General features: G+C 60.1%; 1 protein-coding gene across 1 annotated transcript in view; it reads left to right on the forward strand.

The window, feature by feature from the left end:
- The first annotated feature begins 19571 nt into the window (after window positions 1-19571).
- The window catches only part of LOC136309455 (opioid growth factor receptor-like), a 10641-nt gene continuing 7273 nt past the window's right edge, over window positions 19572-22939 (forward strand). The window contains exons 1-3 of the mRNA XM_066237594.1: window positions 19572-19827; window positions 22197-22265; window positions 22748-22826. Of these exons, the coding sequence (XP_066093691.1) occupies window positions 19648-19827; window positions 22197-22265; window positions 22748-22826 (328 nt within the window). The 5' untranslated portion in view covers window positions 19572-19647. The remainder of the gene's footprint in view (window positions 19828-22196; window positions 22266-22747; window positions 22827-22939) is intronic.

Genomic DNA, 22939 nt, shown 5'->3' on the forward strand with positions numbered 1-22939 from the left:
GGCCACCACACCTGTCCCCGTGGCTGGCTCTGCTAGTTGTGCGTGCTTGTCTGTAACACTCAGCACACTTAGTGAGCATCTCCTGCCTGTGCCAAGCCAGGAAGAAACGGCAGGTGGGGGCTCAGGGTGGGAAGCCTTGGCAACCTCAGTCCAGCTCCTGCCGCCCAAACATCAGGCCCCCTGAGGGGGTCTCCCAGGAGAGAGGCTGGGAAGCTGCCTTTACCTGGGGCTTCTGGGGCTCTGAACGGACTGGCCCCTGCTGAGCCTCCCAGCAGTCTCAGGAGACGCCTTCCTCATTGTCTTCCATTTACAAATGGGGGAAGGTCTAAGGAGGCTAGCGTCCCCACACCAGCTGACCTCCAGCCCCTTGCTAGTGAGGAAGCCAGCGTCAGTGGGGGCAGGTAGGAAATTAATGTTAAGGTCCATCTTCTACCCTGATGCCCTGACTCCCTTTCCGTAGCCAGGGCGGCCCTGGCCTCACCTACCCAGAGAACCAAGCAGACAGGAGGCAGATTTTCTTGTGGCCAGGCAGCCATTGTCCCTCTAGGTCACCTCACAAAGGTGACCTTGATGAACCCTGAGCCTCAGAGGTCCTAGACTCGACTGGGATGTCCTGTCCCTGCTGTCCCCAAAACCTGCTGCAGCACCAACCCCATGCACCCCCCCAAGCGCACCCCCTGTCTGCAGTCCTCACTGTGCCCAACGTCTCCTAAGTGCATCCTTTTAAGTGGCCCCAGGCACTGACCACTACAAGGGTGACCGGTAGCTGCATTTTTGGCGTGCACCCTCTGTGCTCACCAGCCTCCCACAATTTTGTCTTTGCTGCAGCCCCAGAGAACAGCTGCTTCACGGGGCACCGAGGCTCCCTGTGCCCTGAGCACCCACCCTCCTGGCTGGCACCTGCCCACCCCCAAGTGCTCAGTGCCAGCTCGTCAAGACTGCAGCAGGGCTGGCCAGACCCCTCACTGCTGGCCCCTACACAGGTCCCAATAGACACTGAAAAAAAAAAAAAGAGTCATGTTAGCTACAAAAAGAGAAAGGGACTCCCCTCCCCTTTTCTCTCAACACTTCCTTTAGAAAATGTGTCATTGTACATTCTTTCTCAAAGGAGAAGGGTACATTCCTTGGAGAATGTACCAGGTATAGAAATCTTTTCAAAAGCGAAATCAGCCGCTGGCCAGCCTACAACCCCAGACCAGCTTTCTCAAGGACCGGGAGCCATCTGGGGACGGTCGCCACCAGGAAAGAGGGCGTCCCCTCCCAGCCTGACCTCTGAGAACCTCCGAGCACAGAGCTGGAAGAGTTTGTTTTCCCTTCGGACAAAGTCGATTAGCTAACACAGATGGTCCCCCTGCCTGATCACCAGAGGGTGTAGGGCGACCTGCATGTGACCAGGGCTGCTGGGAAGCCCCCCACTGGAGGATGAGCTGCTGCTGCTCCTCAGGATGGCATGTGCGCCCCGGCTGTCTCACCCCGACTCCAGAAGAGGCTGCGGTCTCCTATTGCCTTTGCCATTTCTCCCTGCCTCCTGGCTTAACGCTCACCCAACAGTCAGCTCTTCTCTTTCTCCTCTACTTCTGTGGACTTGTTTTTAGTGAGAGCACCCTGACACCCCAACCTGGCACGACTGGCAGTGCCACCGCCCGCCGGGGCACGAGGGCCCACCTGACTCCACCCGCTGGTTTTCCAGTTGAAGCAGCTGAGTCGTGGTTTCGACTTTCCTGTGCACAGCCTCCTCTCGGGGAACAGGCCTCGTGCCACGGAGAGAGAGGGCACGCACATCCTGAGATGCTGACAACTCCTGCAGACGGGCAAACCCAGCTCCGCGCCCACCGCCGCCCTGGACACCCTGCCATCCGCCCTGGCCCCTCGGCAGAGGGGGGGTGCGAGCTGGTGGGCCTCCGTGTCATCGCCTCCAGCGGCCGCCCGCAGACACTGGTCTGAGCTCGGGGCTCTTTCAAGGCAAGTGCCCATGGGTGACTTTAAATGACTTTCCATTAATTACTTACCAGGGAGCCCAAAATAGCTTCCCAGCCTCCAAGGCTGTGTAGGCCTGAGGGCCCTGACCCAGATTTAATTTTAAACTTTGTCTTTTTTCTTTTTCTTATTTTTATGTTTTGAAAATATATCATTTTCTAACATACGTAATTTTCAAATAAGTAATATATACACAGGGCGCAATGCAAAAGAGGGATGAGGCCCTGGCCGGTTGGCTCAGTGGTAGAGCGTCGGCCTGGCGTGCGGAGGTCCCGGGTTCGATTCTCGGCCAGGGCACACAGGAGAGGCGCCCATCTGCTTCTCCACCCCTCCCCCTCTCCTTCCTCTCTGTCTCTCTCTTCCCCTCCCGCAGCCGAGGCTCCATTGGAGCAAAGATGGCCCGGGCGCTGGGGATGGCTCCTTGGCCTCTGCCCCAGGCGCTAGAGTGGCTCTGGTCGCGACGGAGCGGCGCCCCAGATGGGCAGAGCGTCGCCCCCTGGTGGGCATGCCCGGTGGATCCCGGTTGGGCGCATGCGGGAGTCTGTCTGACTGCCTCCCCGTTTCCAGCTTCAGAAAAATGCAGAAAGAAAAAAAAAGAGGGGTGAAGTTGATATGCTGGGAAATGTCACCATCTCTCCCCACCCCACCCCCTGAGCCCTCCCCAGAGGCAGCCCCAGGAGGAAGGTGTCCTGTCCTGGGGAGGGACACACCATGGGCACAGGGACAAGGGTGGATGGCAGCCCTTCTGTTAGCCCCGGGCCCTCTTCCACATCCCCGGAGCTGCCCTGTTACTAGGAAGGCAGCTCAGTGCCCGTAGAGGCGAGGTCCACGTTCCAATCCTTGGAGCCTGGGAGACGTGTTGTGTTAGGTGACAGGGCAAAGGGATGTTGCAGATGTGACTAAGGCCACAAGTGTGAAGGTCAGAAGGGTGTCCAGTTGGGCCCAATGAAGTCACACGAACAGTTAAAAGCAGAGAAATGTCTCAGGGATCTCCGGAGCCAGAGGGGAAGTAAGTCAGAGGGACTCAAGGTGTCAGAAGGACTGCACCCGGCTGAACTGCCTGCCAGCCCTCTGAGCTACCCGATGAGACAGTCAGAGCTGCGGGTGGAAACTGCTACACTGCCTGACCAGGCGGTGGCGCAGTGGATAGAGCGTCCGACTGGGATGCGGAAGGACCCACAGGTTCGAGACCCTGGGGTTGCCAGCTTGAGCGCGGGCTCATCTGGCTTGAGCAAAAAGCTCACTAGCATGGACCCAAGGTCACTGGCTCGAGGGGAGGGGGGTTACTCAGTCTGCTGAAGGCCCGTGGTCATGGCACATATGAGAAAGCAATCAATGAACAACTACGGTGTCGCAACGAAAAACTGATGATTGATGCTTCTCATCTCTCTCCGTTCCAGTTTGTCCCTATCTATCCCTCTATCTGACTCTCTCTCTGTCCCTATTAAAAAAAAAAAAAAGAAACGTATAATACTTATTTTAAAAAAAAGAAAGAAACTGCTACACTGTGGTAATTTGTTGCAGCGGCAGTGGGAAATCGATACAGTATCTGCTGCTGCAGCTCCTGGTCCCTATTGCCCTATCGATTCAAGCCCGTGTGCTTTTCACAGGCTTTAGCTATTAAGAAAGTTTTTTTATTTATTTATTCATTTTTAGAGAGGAGAGAGGGAGACAGACAGAGAGAGAGAAGGGAGAAGGAGCTGGAAGCATCAACTCCCATATGTGCCTTGACCAGGCAAGCCCAGGATTTCGAACCGGCGACCTCAGCATTTCCAGGTCAACGCTTTATCCACTGCACCACCACAGGTCAGGCTTAAGAAAGCTTTGAAATAAGTGCTGGCGAGGACTTGGAGAAAGGGGAACCCTCCTGCACTGCTGGTGGGAATGCAGTGCAACCACTGTGGAAAACAGTATGGATATTCCTCAAAAAATTAAAAATCAAACTGCCTTTTTTTTTTTTTTAGAGAGGAGAGAGAGAGAGGGAGAGAGAAAGACAGAGAGAGAGAGAAGGGGGGAGGAGCTGGAAGCATCAACTCCCCTATGTGCCTTGACCAGGCAAGCCCAGGGTTTTGAACCGGCGACCTCAGCATTTCCAGGTTGACGCTTTATCCACTGCACCACCACAGGTCAGGCCAAACTGCCTTTTGACCCAGCTATCCCACTTTTAGGAATATACCCCAAGAACACTGTAGCACTGTTCCAAAAGGAGAAATGCACCCCCATGTTTATAGCAGAAATGCACCCCTATGTTTATAGCAGCATTGTTCACAATAGCGAAGATCTGGAAACAGCCCAAGTGTTCGTCAGAGGACGAGTGGATTAAAAGGCAGTGGTACATATACACAATGGAATAAGAAATGATTTACAACAACATGGATGGACCTTGATAACATTATACTGAGTGAAATAAGTAAATCAGGAAAAACTAAGAACTATATGATTCCATACATAGGTGGGACATAACAATGAGACTCAGAGACATGGACAAGAAGGTGGTGGTTACCGGGAAGGGGGGAGGGGGGGGAAGGCATAAGAAAAACCAGATAGAAGGTGACAGAAGACACATTAGAATTTGGGTGATGGGTATGCAACATAATCAAATGTCAAAATAACCTGGAGATGTTTCTCTGAACATATGTACCCTGATTTATCAATGTCACCCCATTAAAGTTAATTTAAAAAAAAAAAGAAAGCTTTGAGTTGCTATCCCTGCACGTGTGACTCTGCACACGTGTAGAGGAGGATAAACTGCCAGTGAGATCTGAGCTCAGCCCCTCCCGTGGTCCAGCGGCATATACGGGTCCACCGTCCACAGGACAGGGGCACTGGCTCAGCAATGCCAGGAACGCCCAGGGTCCAGCCTGCAGGTGCCGTCTGGGGCTGGGAGTTCTGCGACCACCACCTGCTTTGTTCTGAGCAGGGTTGCATCGTGGATCTGAGTGGGAGGCCACCGTGAGGTGGGGCACGGGCCCCGGGCTCCCTGACTGCAGCAGGGAGTAGACTGCTCTGAGCTCCTGAACCAGCGTGGTCCAGCTGTCATTCTTTTCTTTTTTTACAGAGACAGAGAGAGAGTCAGAGAGAGGGATAGATAGAGACAGACAGACAGGAACAGAGAGAGATGAGGAAGCATCACCTTAGTTGTTCATTGATTGCTTTCTCATATGTGCCTTGACCCATGGGGCTACAGCAGACCGAGTAACCCCTTGCTCAAGCCAGCAACCTTGGGTCCAAGCTGGTGAGCTTTTGCTCAAACCAGATGAGCCTGTACTCAAGCTGGTGACCTCGGGGTCTCGAACCTGGGTCCTCAGCATCCCAGTCCGACGCTCTATCTGCTGCGCCACCGCCTGGTCAGGCTGTCCATGCATTCTAAGTGCTGCTCTCAAGGAAGAAGCTGTAGGGTGGCACTGGCCTGGTGAGACAGCATGGGTCAGCGGTGAGTGGACAAAAACTGCAGAACACAGGGACACGCATTCCAGCCTGGTGTGGCCCCAGCTGGGATCCACGCCTCACCCCGCCCTCCCACCGCTGCCTGCTGTGACTGCGGGCCCACCGGTGCACACTTGCTCTGGCCACTGCCCCTGCCAAGCCTTCGGCTGTCTCAGAAGGGACCTTTGTAACCCCAGCATCCAGCTGTGACACAGGCCCACTCCTTCAGTGACTTGGTTTGTGCTCAGATGGGCTGAACATTCCAGGTCCATTTCTTACTCAAATCAAGAGAAAGAGTTTGCTTTGCAGGAAAATGCTCCAGGCGACTTCTCAGTACATGGGGACCCTTCTAGAGGCTGTGCCTGGCCCAGAGCAGGCTGTGTCAAAGTGCAGGGGACGTCATTGGACCAACATCTTTGCAAGGCTTGTGTGCCCACTGTGCAGTTTCCTGGGCTCACCTCGTGATGGTTGCTGTCCGATTTGGCGGTCAGCGGAGCCCCAGGCCCTACAGAGGCAGCGGTGGAGGTAGGACAGGGAAGGCTGTGGGAAAACCAAGTGTCAGTTCTTACAGGAAATGGTTCTCAGTGGCTGAGAGTCGGGTGGATGAGGAAACCGTGGCACATGGACAGGGGAATATTGGCACCGTTCACCAGGACGCTGTGGTGAGGTGAGCAGAGCAGGTCGACCTCTAGGTCCTAGACGGTGCAGTTCTGCACAGGCACCGGCAGATATCAGCAGGCTGGAGAGGGTGGGTGGGTGGGTGGATGGATGGATGGATGGATGGATGACGGATGGATAGATGGGTAGGTGGGTGAGTGTGTGGTTGGATGGGTGGAATGAATGAATGGATGGATGGGGAAGGGGTCTGCAGGACACTACGGATGTTGCAAAACCTGGCTCGGGGGAAGTGTACGGCAGAGGAATTTTATTTCAGAATGACTTTCCCTGCCTATGAAGAGAATGACTGCCCTTTACAAAGAAAGCATTCACTGTTCTCCATGCTGACCCAAAGAACCACTTCCTCTTGTTGCCCGTGCAAAGAAAGCAGAGCTGGCCTTTAGAACCTGAATTAATAGGGAAAGATTCCATCTCTTAAAAATAAACTCGGCCCTCGTTAATCCCCTTGCAGCTGACTTGAGGGCTGAAGCGATTGCGAACCCAGGCGTAGCCCCCGTGGCATTCTGCGACATTTTGAAGTTGTAATTGCACCAGGGATCTGTGAGATCCAAGGAGAAGAGAATGACAGAGGGAAGCCAGGCTGACGCCCACCCTCGAACAGGCGTGTAAAAGCCCTCATCTTTGATAACTAGAATGGGTGGGGTGGGGGTGGGAGAGGGCACCTCTGAGACAGGGGTATTGCTGGAGTTGGCTCAGAGTCATCTTGGGGGGCAGGGGTCTTCAAAGCTGGCATCAATAAAACCCCAAGCTCTAGATACCAAGGGTCTCCTCCTTGCCCCTGGGGCTGAGCCACATTGAGCCAAGAAGCTGAGACTAAGTCCCCATCATTGTGACCACGTTGCCTGCATGGTCACACCCGAGAGCCACCCTCTCGCCGAGGACAGAGCACCCTGCCTACAGGAGGGCCCCCTTGCCTGGCAGGCTCCTGTACCTTACCCTAGTCTCTGCCACCCTCAGCAGCGCCACCCCTTCTGGAGAAGGGGCTTCCTGCAAACTGGTCCACAGGCTCTCTGGGGGGCCATGGGATGGAGGGAGGAGGGACTGGGTCAGTCCTGGCACCCCACATAGTGGACGAGTTACCCAGTATTCCTGTGCCTTGGTTTCCCCAATGCAAAGGGGAAACAGTCATGGCCATTGGCACAAAATAACCGAGAGCCCCTTCTCTTGGCTTGGTCCCTGCCGTCTCAGGTGAGGCCATCGGCTCTCCCAGCCACCATTTGCCAGCTGGACAAAGGCCCGTCCAGCAGGGCCTGGCGCTAATGACAAAGGGCTGTGCCCAAGGACCTGGAGGGCTACATATTCCACAAAATAACTGGAAAATGAAAAGATTTAAAAAAAAAAAAAAAAGGGAAGCTCAGCCTGGCCCCCTTGTCCACTGCCAGGCGACTTGAGGGTAGTGTTGAAGGTAGCTGGGTTGCATTTCCCACCGTGGTCTTCGCCTCGAGGCCCCTGGAGGGCTGCTGACAACGGTGCTCCCCCCACAGACTGACTCAGCAGAGGGCAGCTGGGGGTGTGTGCTGACATTCGCATGCACACACGTGCACATGTGTCTTGGCTGATGCTGGGCTTGCCGGTGAAGGCCGGCTGCACACGCTCGGAGAGCCCGGGCCTGCCAGAACTCAAAACGCGAGAACTGCACCCACTCTCGGGTGGGTCCGGCTGCAAGGGAACAAACCTTCACCTGGTTCCTGCCTGCATGTTTCTGAGGAGCCCTGATTTGGGCCCAAACAGTGGGTGGGAGACGCCACCTAGAGGTGAGACGTGCGGGCTGCAAGCCCCGTGCTCGAGCAGAAACCTTGCCTCCCCACCTGGCCGGGCGTGGTGGGTCCCCAGGTGCCTGGAGAGGAGGCTCTCGGCTGGACAAAGGCAAGAACGGGGTGGCGGTGAGCGGAGAGCGCACGTGGCCGAGGAGCAGGGGCCCCGAGGGGTCCAGGGCACACTAAGGAGATTAATAACGGAGAGACCACCCTCTGTCGAGCACCTCCTGGGTGGGGAGCCTGTGCTAAGTGGCCGTGCGTCATCGCGGCCTGGCAGCCACCACTGAGCCCAGTCCCGCTCTGGGCCAGGGCAGAGGAGCACAGGCCAGGCCGGGCCAGAACGCCCAGCCCCCTCGGCTCACATGACAGCTGGTGGTCTTCTGCCCCTGAGCCGTGCGACCGGCCCCACCGGCGGCCCCCTCCACGCGTGGGAAGCCGAGATTCAGGCCCCAGCGAGCTGATCCCGCTCAAGAGTCCACCGGACTGTGTGTCCCCGCGGATGAGGCTGCCCAGCGCCTGCACCGGCCAGGGACAGCGCGCAGCAGTGCGGCTCCAGCTGTGTCCCGAACTGTGTCCGCAGCGTCCAGCAGACAGACGGGCTGGCAGGGCAGCCCCGTCTCAGCGCCCTTGCCGGTCCCACCGCGCGCAAGAGGAAACTGAGGCCTCAAGAGGCTCCGCGCCTTGCCCGACGCGCCAGCTGGCGGGCCGCAGAGGAAGGGGCCCGGAGCACCGCCCGGGGGTCTACACCCGGCGGGAGGCGAAGAGCGCACTGCCAGCGCGTCCCCGGCTCGGGCACCTCGGGGCGCGGCCTTTGCTGGGAGTGGGCGTGGCCTCTGCGAGGTGGGGCGGGGCCCGGGAGGCCTTGATTGGTGCTGCCTCCCAGCCGGCCACCGAGGCCCCGCCCCTGACCAAGACTCCGCCCTTGCCCCGCTCCCGCTGCGGGCCGGGCGCAGACCAGCGGTCAACCCTCCGCCGGGCCCCGTCCCGGGCCTGCGCCGGCCACGCCCCGGGCCTGCGCCGGCCACGCCCCGGTGCGGACCTGCAGTTAGCGCGCGCCGGGGCCTCGCGCCGGCCCTGCCCCCGCTGCAGCGCGGGTTAACCCTTACGGGCCCGCCTGCCGGTCATCCCAGAGGCCCCTGGCCCCGGCGGCTGGGCCCGGGCTCCTCCCCAGTGCGCGGTAGCCCTTCTGTGCAGCGCTCAGGCCGGAGGTCAGCCAGAGGCAATCGAAGCCCTTTAAAACCCATACTCGTAGAATGGACGGCGACCTGTGTCTTTTTTTCTCTTAACCGCTTTATAGAGTTGTAATTTGCAATTCCGCCATTTGCAGCCAACGGGGTTCACCCAGAGGGGTGCAGCGATCGCCGCAACCTGCTCTAGAGCGTTTCCACCCCTCTCCCCTAATTGACTCCATTTCCCGAGGTCCGCGAGGTCGGACCGCGCGGCGCCGCAGGGCCAAACGGCCAGGGGCCGCTGCGGGCGCGCGCCGGGACCGGCCCGCCGCTGCGCCTGCGCCGGCGCCGCGCGCGAGCCCGAGCGCCCACCCCGAGCGCGCGCCGCCGCGAGTGCGCCTGCGCGGAGCCCGTGGCCCCGCCCGCTCCCGCCGGGGGCTAGTCGCTGAGCGACCCGGGCTATGGGGAGGCCGAGGTGGGCGGCGGGGCGCGGCGGGCGACAAGGGGCCCGGGGAGGCGGCCACCAGCCCGGCGGAGGAGACGGTGGTGTGGAGCCCCGAGGTGGAGGTGTGCCTCTTCCACGCCATGCTGGGCCACAAGCCCGTCGGTGAGCGGAGTGCCGCGGACTCGCGTGGGGGCGGGGTGAGCCGGCAACGGCCGGGCGCGCGCGGGGCGGGGGCCTCCTGCACCCCCATCCCCCGCCCCGTCCTACGGCTGTCCCATCCTGCACCCCACCCCCGCCGACGCTGCCCCTCTGCACCCCCATCCCCTGCCCCGTCCTACCCCTGCCCCATCATGCATCCCACCCCCGCCGACGCTGCCCCTCTGCTCCCCCATCCCCTGCCCCGTCCTACCCCTGCCCCATCATGCAACCCACCCCGCCGACGCTGCCCCTCTGCACCCCCATCCCCTGCCCCGTCCTACCCCTGCCCCATCATGCAACCCACCCCCGCCGACGCTGCCCCTCTGCACCCCCATCCCCTGCCCCGTCCTACCCCTGCCCCATCATGCATCCCACCCCCGCCGACGCTGCCCCTCTGCACCCCCATCCCCTGCCCCGTCCTACCCCTGCCCCATCATGCATCCCACCCCCGCCGACGCTGCCCTCTGCACCCCCATCCCCTGCCCCGTCCTACCCTGCCCCATCATGCAACCCACCCCCGCCGACCCTGCCCCTCCTGCACCCGCATCCCCTGCCCCGTCCTACCCCTGCCCCATCATGCAACCCACCCCCGCCGACCCTGCCTCTCCTGCACCCCCATCCCCTGCCCCGTCCTACCCCTGCCCCATCATGCAACCCATCCCCTGCCCGTTCTGTACCCCACCCCCGCCGACGCTGCCCCTCCTGCACCCCCATCCCCTGCCCCGTCCTGTACCCTACCCCCGCTGACCCTGCCCCTCCTGCACCCCCATCCCCTGCCCCATCCTGCACCCCACCCCTGCTGATGCTGCCCCATCCTGTACCCCACCCCCTGCCCTGTCCTACCCCATCACCTCCTGCACCCCCACATCTGCCTCATCTTTGTCCCTCCCCAGTGCACCTGGCTCATTCTCCCCTCACCTCTGCCCCCCATACCCCAACCCCTGCCCGCTCTGTCGGCCCTCTACCTCCCCTCAGGCTGACGCCTTCCTCCCGCAGGTGTGAACCGGCACTTTCACATGATCTGTATCAGGGACAAGTTCAGCCAGAACATCGGTAGGCAGGTGCCGTCCAAGGTCATCTGGGACCACCTGAGCACCATGTATGACATGCAGGCACTGGTGAGCTGGACCCCGCCCTCCCCCGCCCCCCAGGGCCGGGGCTCCTGCCTCCGCAGTCGGAGCGGGCAGAGGTGCCTCCGCAGGTCCGTGCAGGCCCTGTCCTCAGAGAGCCTGCCGTCCCCGTGGGGCCAGCCCTGAGACAAGGGAGTGCCGAGGGCTCTACAGAAAGCACAGGCCCAGTGAGGGCAGGGGGTTCCCTGGGTGGAACCTGCTCCAGACTGATGGTCAGTGAAGGTCTCTCCAGGGAGAGGACCCAGGAGCCCAGGCCGAGGGAGGGGGCTCTCACGCCAGCATTGGTCTGATGGGAGGTCCCAGAAGTGCCCCAGGCAGGAAGGTGACCGAATGTCAGGTTAAGGTGAATGTGATGGCTTCTGTGAGGACCAGGCAGGCAGAGTCCCAAGTCTCATGGGACTGCCAGCTAGCCGGGTCACCTCAGTACACAAGGGGCAGAGGGCCAGGTGGGTGTTCCCTGCAGAGGAGGAGCAGATCCGAGGAGGACGTGCACCAGGGTTGAGGTGGCAGGGAGCCTGTGCTGCCTCCCACTGCAGGGGGCTCGCCAGCCCTCCCGGCCTTCTGCCCAGATCTCTGCTGCCCCTTACTTCCTGCTGACCGGCAAGTCGTTTGCGTCTCCTTGTCACGGGCAGATGGGATGAAGGTGACAGCTGTGCCCTGAGACTGGCTGCTGTTTGCACACAGCCCCTTCGAGGTCGAGCTGCTGAGCTAGAGAGGGTCCTCCTGGGGTGGCCTCACATGGGGGCCATGGCTGGCTGGCTTCTGGGAGGTCCCTGTCCAGCGGCTCAGCAGAGTTCCCACGCTGGTCATGTGTGGGGTCACCTGGTCCCCAGGCACTTCCTGCACCTTGACTTCCGGCTGGTGGGGCCAGAAGTGGGACGTGGAGATGAGTAGGGCGGGGTCCCTGTTGTGGGGGAGCCCTGGTGACCTGCGGGAGGGTGGCCAGCTCTGAGACACACCTGCTGGAGGAGGCACGGGACACTCCCCAGAAAGCTGCCGGGCACAGCCAGGGGTGTCAGCCCAGGACCGTAGCCTCTCCCTCTTCCTGTCACTCTGCCGGGTCTGGCCAAGACCTTGGGGACGCCACTGCCTGGACCCCAGCACTGCTCTGGGGCCTTGTTAGCAGACAGGTGACCAGCGGCTCCACAGGGAGTGGCGGGTGGAAGCCCATTTCCCAGGACCCCCCTCCCAGCTCCCCTTCTCTGTCCGGTGTTCGTGTGTCTGGAGATGTGTCGTTTCTGGCACAGGTGACGTGCAGGACAAGTGGAACCCTGAACCCTGACAGGCCGTCTCTGCTCTCCTCCCTGCTTTCTGTGGGGTGGCTTTCCCAGCCAGCACATGCAGTGTCCAGGCTGCTGGGCTGTCCCTGCCCTCTGAGTGCAGGACAGCTGCTGCCCCTTTGGCCCCTGAGGGCGTGTGCCAGCAGAAGGCAGCTTCAGAGGGGACCCCGGGTTACATTAGCCCAGCGTTCTTCCCCTTCCTGGCGTTGTGGCTCCTGCCCCTGCTCCTGGGTTGGTGCTTATACGTTTTTAGTCACTTGCTAAAGTCAAAACAGAAAACTTCTTATTTCTTAAAAAAAAACAACCTTATTTGCCATCAGCATGAATCTGAGATTCTTCCATTCCCGAACCCAGAGAGGAACTTCGTCCTTCCGGAAGAAATCATTCAGGAAGTTCGCGAAGGTGAGACTCAGGCGAGGTCAGGTTTGGGAGTTAGGAAAGGCAGGAGGCAGGCCGAGGGGGTGGTGTCAGGGTGGAGGTCCTGAGTCTCAGGGAAGAGAGGGGTCACTGGCCTGTGATGCTCGGCCCCCTGATGGGGAGGATGTGTTCAGGAACGGTCAGCTGCTTGCGGGACCGAGGGCCTCGTGTGCCGCCCACCTCAGGAGCGGTCCTGGCCTGAGTCACCCACCGCGTGGGCTCCGGGCCAACGTCAGCTGTCTCCCCCACAGGAAAAGTGATCATTGAAGAGGAGATGAAGGAGGAAATGAAGGAAGACATGGACCCCCACAATGGGGCCGACGATGGTGAGTGGGGAGCCGTCCCCCCCTCCGCCCCCAGCCCTGGCAGGGCCTCCCCGCAGGGCGCAGCGCGGGTCCGGCCCGCGTTTCTGGTCTGTCGCAGCCACACTGCTGTCGGCCCAGCAGTGGAGAGGCAGCTTCCATCCGCCTGGCAGGAGCCTCACCAGGCGCAGACCTCGTACGTGGGTCAAGACTGAGAATGAACCACAGGGCAGCCAGGGCACCCGGCAGGCCCAGGCAGGTGGCCCCAGCGTGCAGTGCAGGAGGGCTCAGCACAGGACAAGCCCCGAGTAGCAAGGCTGCTCTGCCCTGCGGGACGGGCGTGAGTGGCAGCTGGGGCAGGTCCTGCAGCCTGAGTGTGTGGTGCCAGGCGCCCCTGGTGGGCATGTCCAGGAGCTCTGGGGGCCGGGCAGGTGCCCCCAACTCAGGAGAAGCTTGTGGGTTCAGAGCATCGTGTGTATAGATACAGGACTTTTTTTTTTTTTACAGAGACAGAGAGAGAGTCAGAGGGAGGGATGGACAGGGACAGACAGACAGGAGCGGAGAGAGATGAGAAGCATTAATCATCAGTTTTTCGTTGCAACACCTTAGTTCATTGATTGCTTTCTCATATGTGCTTTGACCATGGGCCTTCAGCAGACTGAGTAACCCCTTGCTCAAGCCAGCGACCTTGGGTCCAAACTGGTGAGCTTTGCTCAAACCAGATGAGCCTGCACTCAAGCTGGCGACCTCAGGGTCTCGAACCTGGGTCCTCTGCATCCCAGTCTGATGCTCTGTCCACTACGCTACCACCTGGTCAGACGATACAGGACTTTTTTTTTTTTTTTTTTCTGAAGCTGGAAACGGGAGAGACAGACAGACTCCCGCATGCACCCAACTGGGATCCACCCGGCACGCCCACCAGGGGCCATGCTCTGCCCACCAGGGGGTGACGCTCTGCCCCTCCCGGGCGTCGCTCTGTCACAACCAGAGCCACTCTAGCGCCTGGGGCAGAGGCCAAGGAGCCATCCCCAGCGCCTGGGCCATCTTTGCTCCAATGGAGCCTCGGCTGCAGGAGGGGAAGAGAGAGACAGAGAGGAAGGAGAGGGGGAGGGTGGAGAAGCAGGTGGGCGCTTCTCCTGTGTGCCCTGGCCGGGAATCGAACCCGGGACTTCTGCACGCCAGGCCGACACTCTACCACTGAGCCAACCGGCCAGGGCGATACAGGACTTTTTAACTGAGCAGGACAATGAAATAAAATTCTGAATATTCTATTTTCAGCCAAATTATTTTGTCTCCCAGTTTTCTCATCCTCAGGAAGCTTGGGGAAAGCAACAGACAAGTCCAGCAAAGACAGGGACAAGAACTCCTCGGACCTGGGGGCCAAGGACGGGGCCGACAAGCGCAAGCGCAGCCGCGTCACCGACAAGGTCCTGACCGCCAACAGCAACCCCTCCAGCCCCAGTGCCGCCAAGCGGCGCAGAACGTAGGCGTTCTGTGGGGGGGGGCAGCCTGCAGCCCACGGCACGGTCACCAGGCCACGGGGGCTCAGGTGCTCGGCCCCTGCTGCCTGCCCCGGTCCTGGGGGCTCCACAGCGCCCACTCGCCACCGGGGGCTCAGGCGGACAGGAAAAACCAGGGTCGCCAGCTCAGGTGTAGAATGTGCTTTGTGGTTGGTCCCACGACTCGCTGTGTCAACGGCACGGCTGCAGCGTGTGTGACGGGAGGCCTGGTGTGATGCGCAGTAAAGCCGGTGGTCCCCTGCCCTCCCAGCAGCACCAGTCTTCCTGTCGGTCCCTCTGTCCATCTGCCGACCCTCGCTCAAGGGACTGTGACCTCAGGAGAAGGGCCACCGAGCCACACACGGCAGCCCCTCCATCGCCACCCGAGAACCTGAGAACTGGATGTTTGGCCTCGTTCACTTGTACTGTAACGATGTATATAATTTGGTTGATATTTCACTATTTAATTTCTAAGAAGCCTATTTTACTAGTGTTTTATATGAAAAAAATACTGCAGAAGTTAAAAACCTGTGTTGTATTTTTTCCGAGATGTTTTGTTCTAAGGTAATGACCTCAGATACTTTTGCTCAGTTTTTATATGCCAGACAGAGAATTTGTGGTTATTTTTGTATTACTGAATAACTTGCAAACAGACCAAAAGAGTGAGTGGGAGGAGGCCCGCCGGGCTGACGGCCGGCTGGGCGGGTGGGGAGTGGGGGCTGTTGTGGACGATTAAAGCACAGAAAAGCAACCTGGCCTCCTGTGATTTCATACTGGAATAAGTTACCTTTTGCTACACAGTAGGAAGTTTATACTTTTCTGAGATTGAAACAGGTTTGCGTTTAGATGGACCTGACTCCCTTGATACAATGTAGGTGCAAATGTAGCAGGTGCTGAGTGCAGCCTGTGAGTGGACACACCCTGCACACGTGTTGGAGGAGTAAACAAGGCCGGGCTGGCGCTGCCTTCCTGCTGGACGGCTGCACACCACGGGGCTTGTGACCACGCCTGTGCATAGCAGAGGTCCACCAAGTGACCAAGAGCCAGGACCTCCCTCCTGGCCGGCCACCCGGCCCGACCTCCTCCTGAGGAACACGGGACGCTGAGTTACCGTCAACCCGGGAGCCTGCTGAGGTCGGAACTCGCTGCAGCCCCCAGGCGAGGCCAGGGCCCCTGTGCTGAAGAGCCACCTAGCATCCGGTCAGAGGCTGGCCTAGCACCCAGCCAGAAACTTGTGGGCCTTGAAGACATCGCTGACACCCCGCTCCCTGGCAGACAGGCTGTGCGCGGCCCAGAGCGCCCTGTGCTGCCCCTGAGCAGCTGTCCCGGCGTCACCCTGCGCTGGAACCTGCAGCAGAGGCTCGCACTCCCTGGCTTGGGGGCCCTGCAAGGGCGTCTCCAGCAGAAGACCCACGTCCTGGTCAAGGAGGGCACCCTGCTGTGCAGAGCAGGAACCTAGAGAGGCCAGTGTGGAGGCGCAGGCTGCCTCTTCCACCCACACCCCTGCCCCTGGCGTGTCTCCCTCTAAGACGAAGTCACATGAGATTCTGTGGTCCAAGCACAGCACGGACCACCCCCATTGCCCAGATGTACGGGGTGGGGGTGGGGGACTGTCACCTTTCCTTGCAGCAGAGCGGGCCGTGACTCTTCAAGGGAAAAGAACAGATGTCTGCCTTTAAGAATTCTAGAACTGACATGGGGAGGACCTGGCCTCCCTCCCACTGCTGGTGTCCACCACCCCCACTCAGTGTCCACTCAGCTGAACGCAGACCACTCTGGGGTGGCACATGGAGCAGGAGGGGCCCCCCTCGCCTGGCTCACTAGGAAACTCCCACCAGACACAGCGTCTTCAGGGACCTCCAAACGTGCAGGGAAAGCCTGGTCAATAAGTCAAACCTGCTTCCTCATTTCAGTTATTTAACATTTTACTGCCCTTTGAAGAGAAAGGCGGGCAGGCGAGCATGTGGCCCCACTTCCTGTGCCCTGGCGCCCTTGGGGGCTGCTGTCCTCAGCACTGGCTGAGCACCTCGGCCCTGGGCGAGCCCCTCAGCCCTCACTGGCTCCTGGGATCTCCGCTCAATCTACCATGTGGTCCATGCAGGTCGGATTCACAGGCGTCTGTGGCCAGTGATGTCTCTCGGCCTAGGGGTCTGATCTGTGACATGGGGGTGTGATGCAGCCACCGTGTGACCCGGAAACTATCTGAACAAGAAAGCAGTGAGGGTGGGGCTGAAGGGCAGGAGCCCAGAGGCTCCAACCAACGCCTGAAGCTGCAACACAGAGAGATGTGGTCCTTACGCAACTCAGTCTTGACCTCAGACGAGAAGCCTCTGCAGCCAGCCGCTGTTTGCGCCAAGGACCCTGGGGCCTGAGCACCTTTCCTGCATCACCTGTGTCCTGGGGTGGGAAGCCTGTGGGTGTGGCCTCAATGCTCCCTGCTCTGGCCCAGCCCCCATGGGGAGTCCAGAGGGACAATGGGCTCCCCAGAATTGTTGAACATGTTCTGAGCAGCAGTGGGTGCAGTGGGTCTGCTGTGTGGCTGGTTGAGTGGGGATGGGTGGACCTTGGCCAAATAACGTGGCTGCAACTCTGTTTGCCTGAGGAAAGTGTTAGAGCAGGTCTAACCTGAGTCCTTCTCAGCCACCCCTATGTGAGCCCTTGCGGAAGCCACGCCACCTCTGGGCACACAGCCGACTGCTGGTGTATGGCCAAGCACATGTGTCAGCGTGTGTGAGGGCCTGTGGGTGTGAAGCTGGTGCTACACACACACCCTGGGCAGTGAGCCGCCTAGAGTGCTGAGCCCACAGTGGGCGTCCCCAGAGCCCCCTGCTTGTTCCCACAGCAGAACCTGGGGTCCAGGATCACCACCTGCTCTGAGCATTGTGTACACCACACACAAAGCATCTAAAGGGGCAATTGGGTGTGACAGAAAAGAGGTCTGCAGTCCTGGCCCGGACAGCAGGCAGCGGGCAGCAGCGGGCAGCGGGCAGCAGTGGGCATCAGGCAGCAGCGGGCAGGCTGTTTGCTGGGCCAGGGTGGTGAAGCCAGGGTACCCTCTGACTCCCTCCTCTTTGTATTTTGCGGCAGAGGAGGGTTGGAACCTACTCACCCAAGAGCTCCCAGATCAGCCAATCCTGAATGGCCCACGGCCCCAGCACTCAACATTTCCATCTACTTGGGTGTCACAGCCAAGGGTCTCCAAGGCCAGCTGCATATCTACTAATGAGGTCAGGCCCATGGCCACGGCCCTCAGTGATTTGGCCTCACTCTGTGGGAAATTTACCCTGGCCATTGGTAGCAGACACCTTGCAAAAATGCCCAGACCTCCAGACCTTTGGGGGAGTCACCACTGTCCTTTTAAAAAGTGAGGTGTGGATAGAGTGTCGACCTGGGGTGCTGAGGACCCAGGTTTGAAACCCTGAGGTTGCCAGCTTGAGCACAGGCTCACCCAGCTTGAGTGCGGGGTCGCTGCCTTGAGCGTGTGATCACAGACAGGACCCCACAGTTGCTGGCTTGAGCGAGGGGTCCCTGGCTTGGCTGGAGCTCCCCCACCCCCGGTCAAGACACGAATGAGAAGCAATCAATGAACAACTAAAGTTCCGCAACTACAAGTCGATGCTTCTCATCTCTCTCCCTTCCTGTCTTTCTTGCTCGCTAGGAGAAGGAAGGGGAGGGGAGGGGAGGGGAGGGGAGGGGAGGAGAGAGGAGGGAGAGGGAGGGAAGGGGGAGGGAGGGAGGGGAGGGGAGGGGGGAAGGAGGGAGGGAGGGGAGGGGAGAGGAGGGGAGGGGAGGAAAGAAAGTGAGGTGTGCATACAGGGAAGAGAAGGGAAGGAAGAAGGGAGGGAAGAAAAGGGAAGGGAAGAAAAGGGAAGGGAAGGAAGGGAAGGGAAGGAAAGAAAGTGAGGTGTGCATACACAGGTTCCAGCAAGGGGAGACTGTGCCCGGAGAGTTAATGAGGGTCAACGCAGCAACTAGCCATCGGCAACAGCACCGAGGCAAGCCTTCCACGTACTCACAGCCAGGATCGGAAGCCTCTGTCCGGCTCACGGCTGCCACCAGCTGCACAGTACAGGGAGTGTGGCCATTCCCAGACACAGGTTACCTAAAAGCCTGTTAGCTGGTGGCAGAGTCAGGAAGTCAGGATCCCCCTGGGGCCAGGCTGTGGCCTTCTCCTATTGGCCCCCATAGGCAGCTCTCCTTGTGGCCAAATCTAAAAGCCAGAGCTGGGTTTTAGCATTTAAAAAATAATAATAATAAAGTGGTATAGTAACTACAGAAGATGAATTTTATACCTGGGGTGGTCGCTCCTAATTTTCATTTCAAAGGGTGAGTCGCTCACGCTGCTGGAGCCTGTATGTCACCCAGCAGATGTCAGAGGCAGACTTTATGTAAGGGATCCGCCGTCGCAAAGAAAACTGCAGCTGCAAGTAATTTTCAGCCACCGAAAATCTGCCACCTCTTAGCCCCCAGAAAGGTCCCGAAGGGGCCGCTTAACTGGTGTGGGCCTGTGCTGACCAGCCCTGCGACACCCCTGCTCCCAGTCAGTGCTGCCTCCTGGTGTTTAAGCCAGGGCGCCTCTCTGCGGCTCTACTGCTACCCCCTGTGAACGGCCTGTGGGGGGACACAGGTCCTCCGAGGATGAGTCCCGCCCACAGTCTGAGGGTGCTGGAGGCAGATAGCGCCCCCAAAGAGCCTCTCCTGCGGCTGCAGCACCCCTGCTCACACTTCGCAGGGATTCCTGGGGTGGGGGTGGGGCACCATCCTGGGGAACATTCATCTGGGAGGGCACGTTCCAGGCAGCAGCCTCCGGGGGCATCCTCCAGGGTGGGGCATCCTCCAGGGTGGGGCATCCTCCAGGGTGGGGCATCCTCGGACGGGAGAACTTTGGGGGAACTCTTTGGGGTGCGGGTGGGTGATCTGAGAGAGATTCTGGGGGGCAGACACCCTCTATAGACAACCTCCAGAAGCCATTCTTTTTTTAATTATTATTTTATTTATTTACTTACTTATTTTTAATTTTTATAGCGGGAAAGTGGGGAGGAGAGAAATAGACGGAAACGCTGGTCCGTTTCAGCCTGGGCCCTGACCGGGAATCGAACCCGCAACCTTTGCAGATTCGGGGGTGGCGCTCTAACCAGTTAAATATCCGGCCAGAGCCTCCTTCCCGGAGAGAAACCCCCGGTTGGCACGTGGTGCGGCGGCGCCCTACAAGGCGGACGTCCCGGGACCGCGGGGTCACGCCCACCGCACGTCCTTCCGGGGCGTGGCCAGCAGCCGCGCCCCGCCCCCCGCGCTTCCTCCCGGCGCTGCTCTCGCTTCCGGCGGAGCGCGGTCCCTGCCGCTGCCGCCGCCGCCGCCGCCGCCCGAGCATGGACGATCCCGACTGCGACTCGACCTGGGAGGACGCCGAGGAGGAGGAGCAGGAGGAGGAGGAGGAGGACGGCGACGGCCCGAGCTCCGCGGGCGACGACGATGGCGAGGCCGGCGCCCCGGGGGACGCGGGAGACGCGGAGGACGAGGACGAGGAGGCGCGGCCCGGCTTGCTGCAGGTGCAGCCCCGGGAGGCCGCCGCGGGACGGGGCGAGGCCCTGCCCCGGGGAAACCGTCCCTGCCCCCACTCCCACCCCCGATCGCCGCGTAGGCGCCTCTTGGAGCTCGGGGCCCGACTCCCTCCCCTCCTTTTCCGGCCCTTGGCCTTCTCGTGCCCCGCCCCCCATAATCCGACGGACACACGCCCTGCGATCTGCCCCTGCTCGGCCCCCCAGCCCTGGCTGGGACCTTTCACGGAGGTCCAGGGCCGTCCTAAAACCAATGGCTTAGGACTGAATCTGTGTAGCGGTGACATTTCTTCAAACGGATGCCCCCACCACCACCGCACATCCTGGACCCCCCTCTCCGTGGCACCCACCTCCAGGCCTGTGGCTCCGCCCTCTATGTCCCAGGCCTCTGTGCCGGCCACCTCCACTGCCCCCGGCCAGCCTCTCAACCTCCTGGCACCCCTCAGGGAGCACCTGGCCCTGTTGCCCACCACCCGAGACTCCCCTCCATGCCCACCCAGGCCATGAGCCCCCATCTGCTTCTGCCCTGCTGTTCCTCACTGGGTGCAGCACCCACCCTCTTGGACTGGATGGCCTGCCCTCTTGGAAGTGTCCTTGGAGGCTGCCTTTATGTCACTTGCCTGAACCAGGACCACTGGCCCTAACAGTTACTTTTGGTTACCATTGGTTACTTGTTACCACTGGTTACTTTTGTTGCCACTGGTTATTTATCTTGATTGCTTGTCAGTTAGCAGGGGTTACTAGCTAGCACTCACTGGGGTGGGGTGGGGTGTGGGTGCCATTGTTCCAGCTGGGGTCCCAGGAGTTGGGGAGGAATGGTACCCAGAATGGTGACCGTCACCTTTTGTCCCAGTTGCTGGTGGATGACGGTGTCCTGGCAGGGCAGCATGTCTAGTGAATCTTGAACCTTTCTGTGTGTTTCCCTGGGATGGAGTCTCCCCAGAGCTGAGTGGAGCACTGGTTTTCAGGTGTCTGTGTCAATGTCTTGAAGTGGTCAGTGAGGGGACTCTGAGAGGCTGGTTCCTGGGTCCTGCCTGCAAGGCCAGTGAATGTGTTTGGGCACATCCAGTGTTTGGGCAGGGACGAGCTCTTTGGGGAGGCTGGCCCAGCAGTGGTCAGGGTCACGGGTCTGGGGTCGCAGGGCAGGAATTCCCCAGCAGGGACCGGCAGGTGTGGCGAGGATTAGGTGAGAGGATGCTGCCCTCCCACAGTTCCAGAGGGCATGCTCTGGCACCTTGGTTACCCTGTGGGAGGCCCACGGACCTCTGACTTCTTCCCTGTCTCCTTCCCTTCCCCCAGGGACTCCCACGGTGCTCCCTGTGGCCCTGACGGAGAAGTGGGAGCCACTTCTGCCAAGTTTCAGTTTTGTTTCCTGGTCCTTGGCTTGTAGGAGAGACTCTTGCCAGCGAGTCCTGGTTTGAAATCAGGCGGAGGGGCAGCTCCAGCCCCTGACTAGAGCTTAGACCATGGAGGGGTCTTAGAGGTTGGCGAAGGAGGGGGTCAAGCCAGGGGGCACGGTAAGCCTGGCCCCCTAGTCCCCTTCAGCACTCCTTCCAGGGTCCTGGGACCCAGGTGTTTCCCAGGATGAGCTGTTCCCTCCTGTTGTGCCCAGGGGCTGTCTCTGCCCGGGCCCCTCGCCCTCACCCAGCCTCAGTCTGACAGGTAGTCTCGGCCCCGCCCTGTGCCCCCTACCCTTGTCACGAGGTAGTACAGGCTGCATTTACCAGCGTACTAGTCCCCAGTCACCACCTCACACCCTTTCTGGGACCCCAGAGTTCTTGGCCTGTAGAGGCAGGGCTGCAGAGGTTGAGAGGGCAGTGAAGAGCCTCTGACTTGTTACGGAGAAGTCCCCCACCCTCAACTCCGTGGGGCTGGTGGCCAGGAGATACAGGGTCTGGTCACTGAGCAGGGGGGTTGGGCAGGATGGGACTGGCTCCCTGGGCCTTAGTCATTCATTTCTTCATCAGATCCTGCAGCATGAGTTTGAGGCCCCTCCTAGGGCTATAAGTAGCAAGGCCATTGTCCGTGAGGACACCAGCCTGGTGACAACTTAGAAGACAGCACAAGGAGGAAGTGCTAGAGCAGGCGGGGTTTCCTGGAGAAATAAAACTGGCTGAGGGGAGCAGGAGGTGAAACTGGGGTGTGGAAGGCTGCACCCCAAGGATGTTCACGTGGGTCTGAGGGTCCTGAGGGCTGAGCGGGTGCCCCTCTGGGCCCCTCTGGTAGTGTTGACATCTGATGGAGGTCCTCACTGCCCTCGCCAGGACTGGAGCTCACAGGGAGTGGGTCCTGCTTGCTGGCAAGCCTCTAGGAGGGGAAGGGTCCCCGGTGGGGTCTCATCTGCTCCCTTCTTTTTCCAGTCTAGGATGACGGTGTCCCGAAACTGGCGAGCCATGCGGGACACGTGCAGGTACCGGCACCACTACCCGGTACGTAGCAGCCTGTCACTGAAGCAGCCCACCCGGCAAAACCCTCCCACTTCCCCCCGAAGAGGCCAGTGGACGATGTGTCCCTTGGCTCGTCGCCTTTACGAGGCAATCACAGTGCCAGCTTTTGTCACATCCACACGAGGCCCCAGACCGCCACCCACCGCAGTGGTGTCCCCATGTCCTCAGCCCCTGCCCTCTGCACCTGTGAGTCTCAGGCAACCCTTGGGTGCCTCTGGGTACCAGTGAGGGGACTCCTCAGCACTGGCCTACATTGGTGAGGAGGAGGTGGTAGTCAGAGGCAGATTCTGACCCTCGGGGCGAGGAGCCCAGGCTGGGCTCCTTCAGGGTGTCTGGAAGTTTTTTGGCTGAGAGCAGATACACACACCTCTCCCCCAGGAACGCTGTAGTCTGAAGGGCCCAGTGAGGCAGCCTGTCTCCAATGATGTCCCCAACTGGCACTCTTTCTCTCTCTGGCTCTTCAGGATTTGACAGAACGGGACGGCAATGGAGACATGCCGAACCTGAGCTTCTACAGAAACGAGATCCGGTTCCTGCCCAACGGTGGGTGTCCAGTTGCTGCCCGCAGCTCGATCCTGCTGGGGTGTCCCCTCTCCTCTGTCCCTGCCTCTCTCGCTGGGACTGGGTCTCCTGGGACTGGGTCCGCTGCACGGGGC

Source organism: Saccopteryx bilineata, chromosome 6, assembly GCF_036850765.1.
Source record: "Saccopteryx bilineata isolate mSacBil1 chromosome 6, mSacBil1_pri_phased_curated, whole genome shotgun sequence".
NCBI classification, from domain to species: Eukaryota; Metazoa; Chordata; class Mammalia; order Chiroptera; family Emballonuridae; genus Saccopteryx; species Saccopteryx bilineata.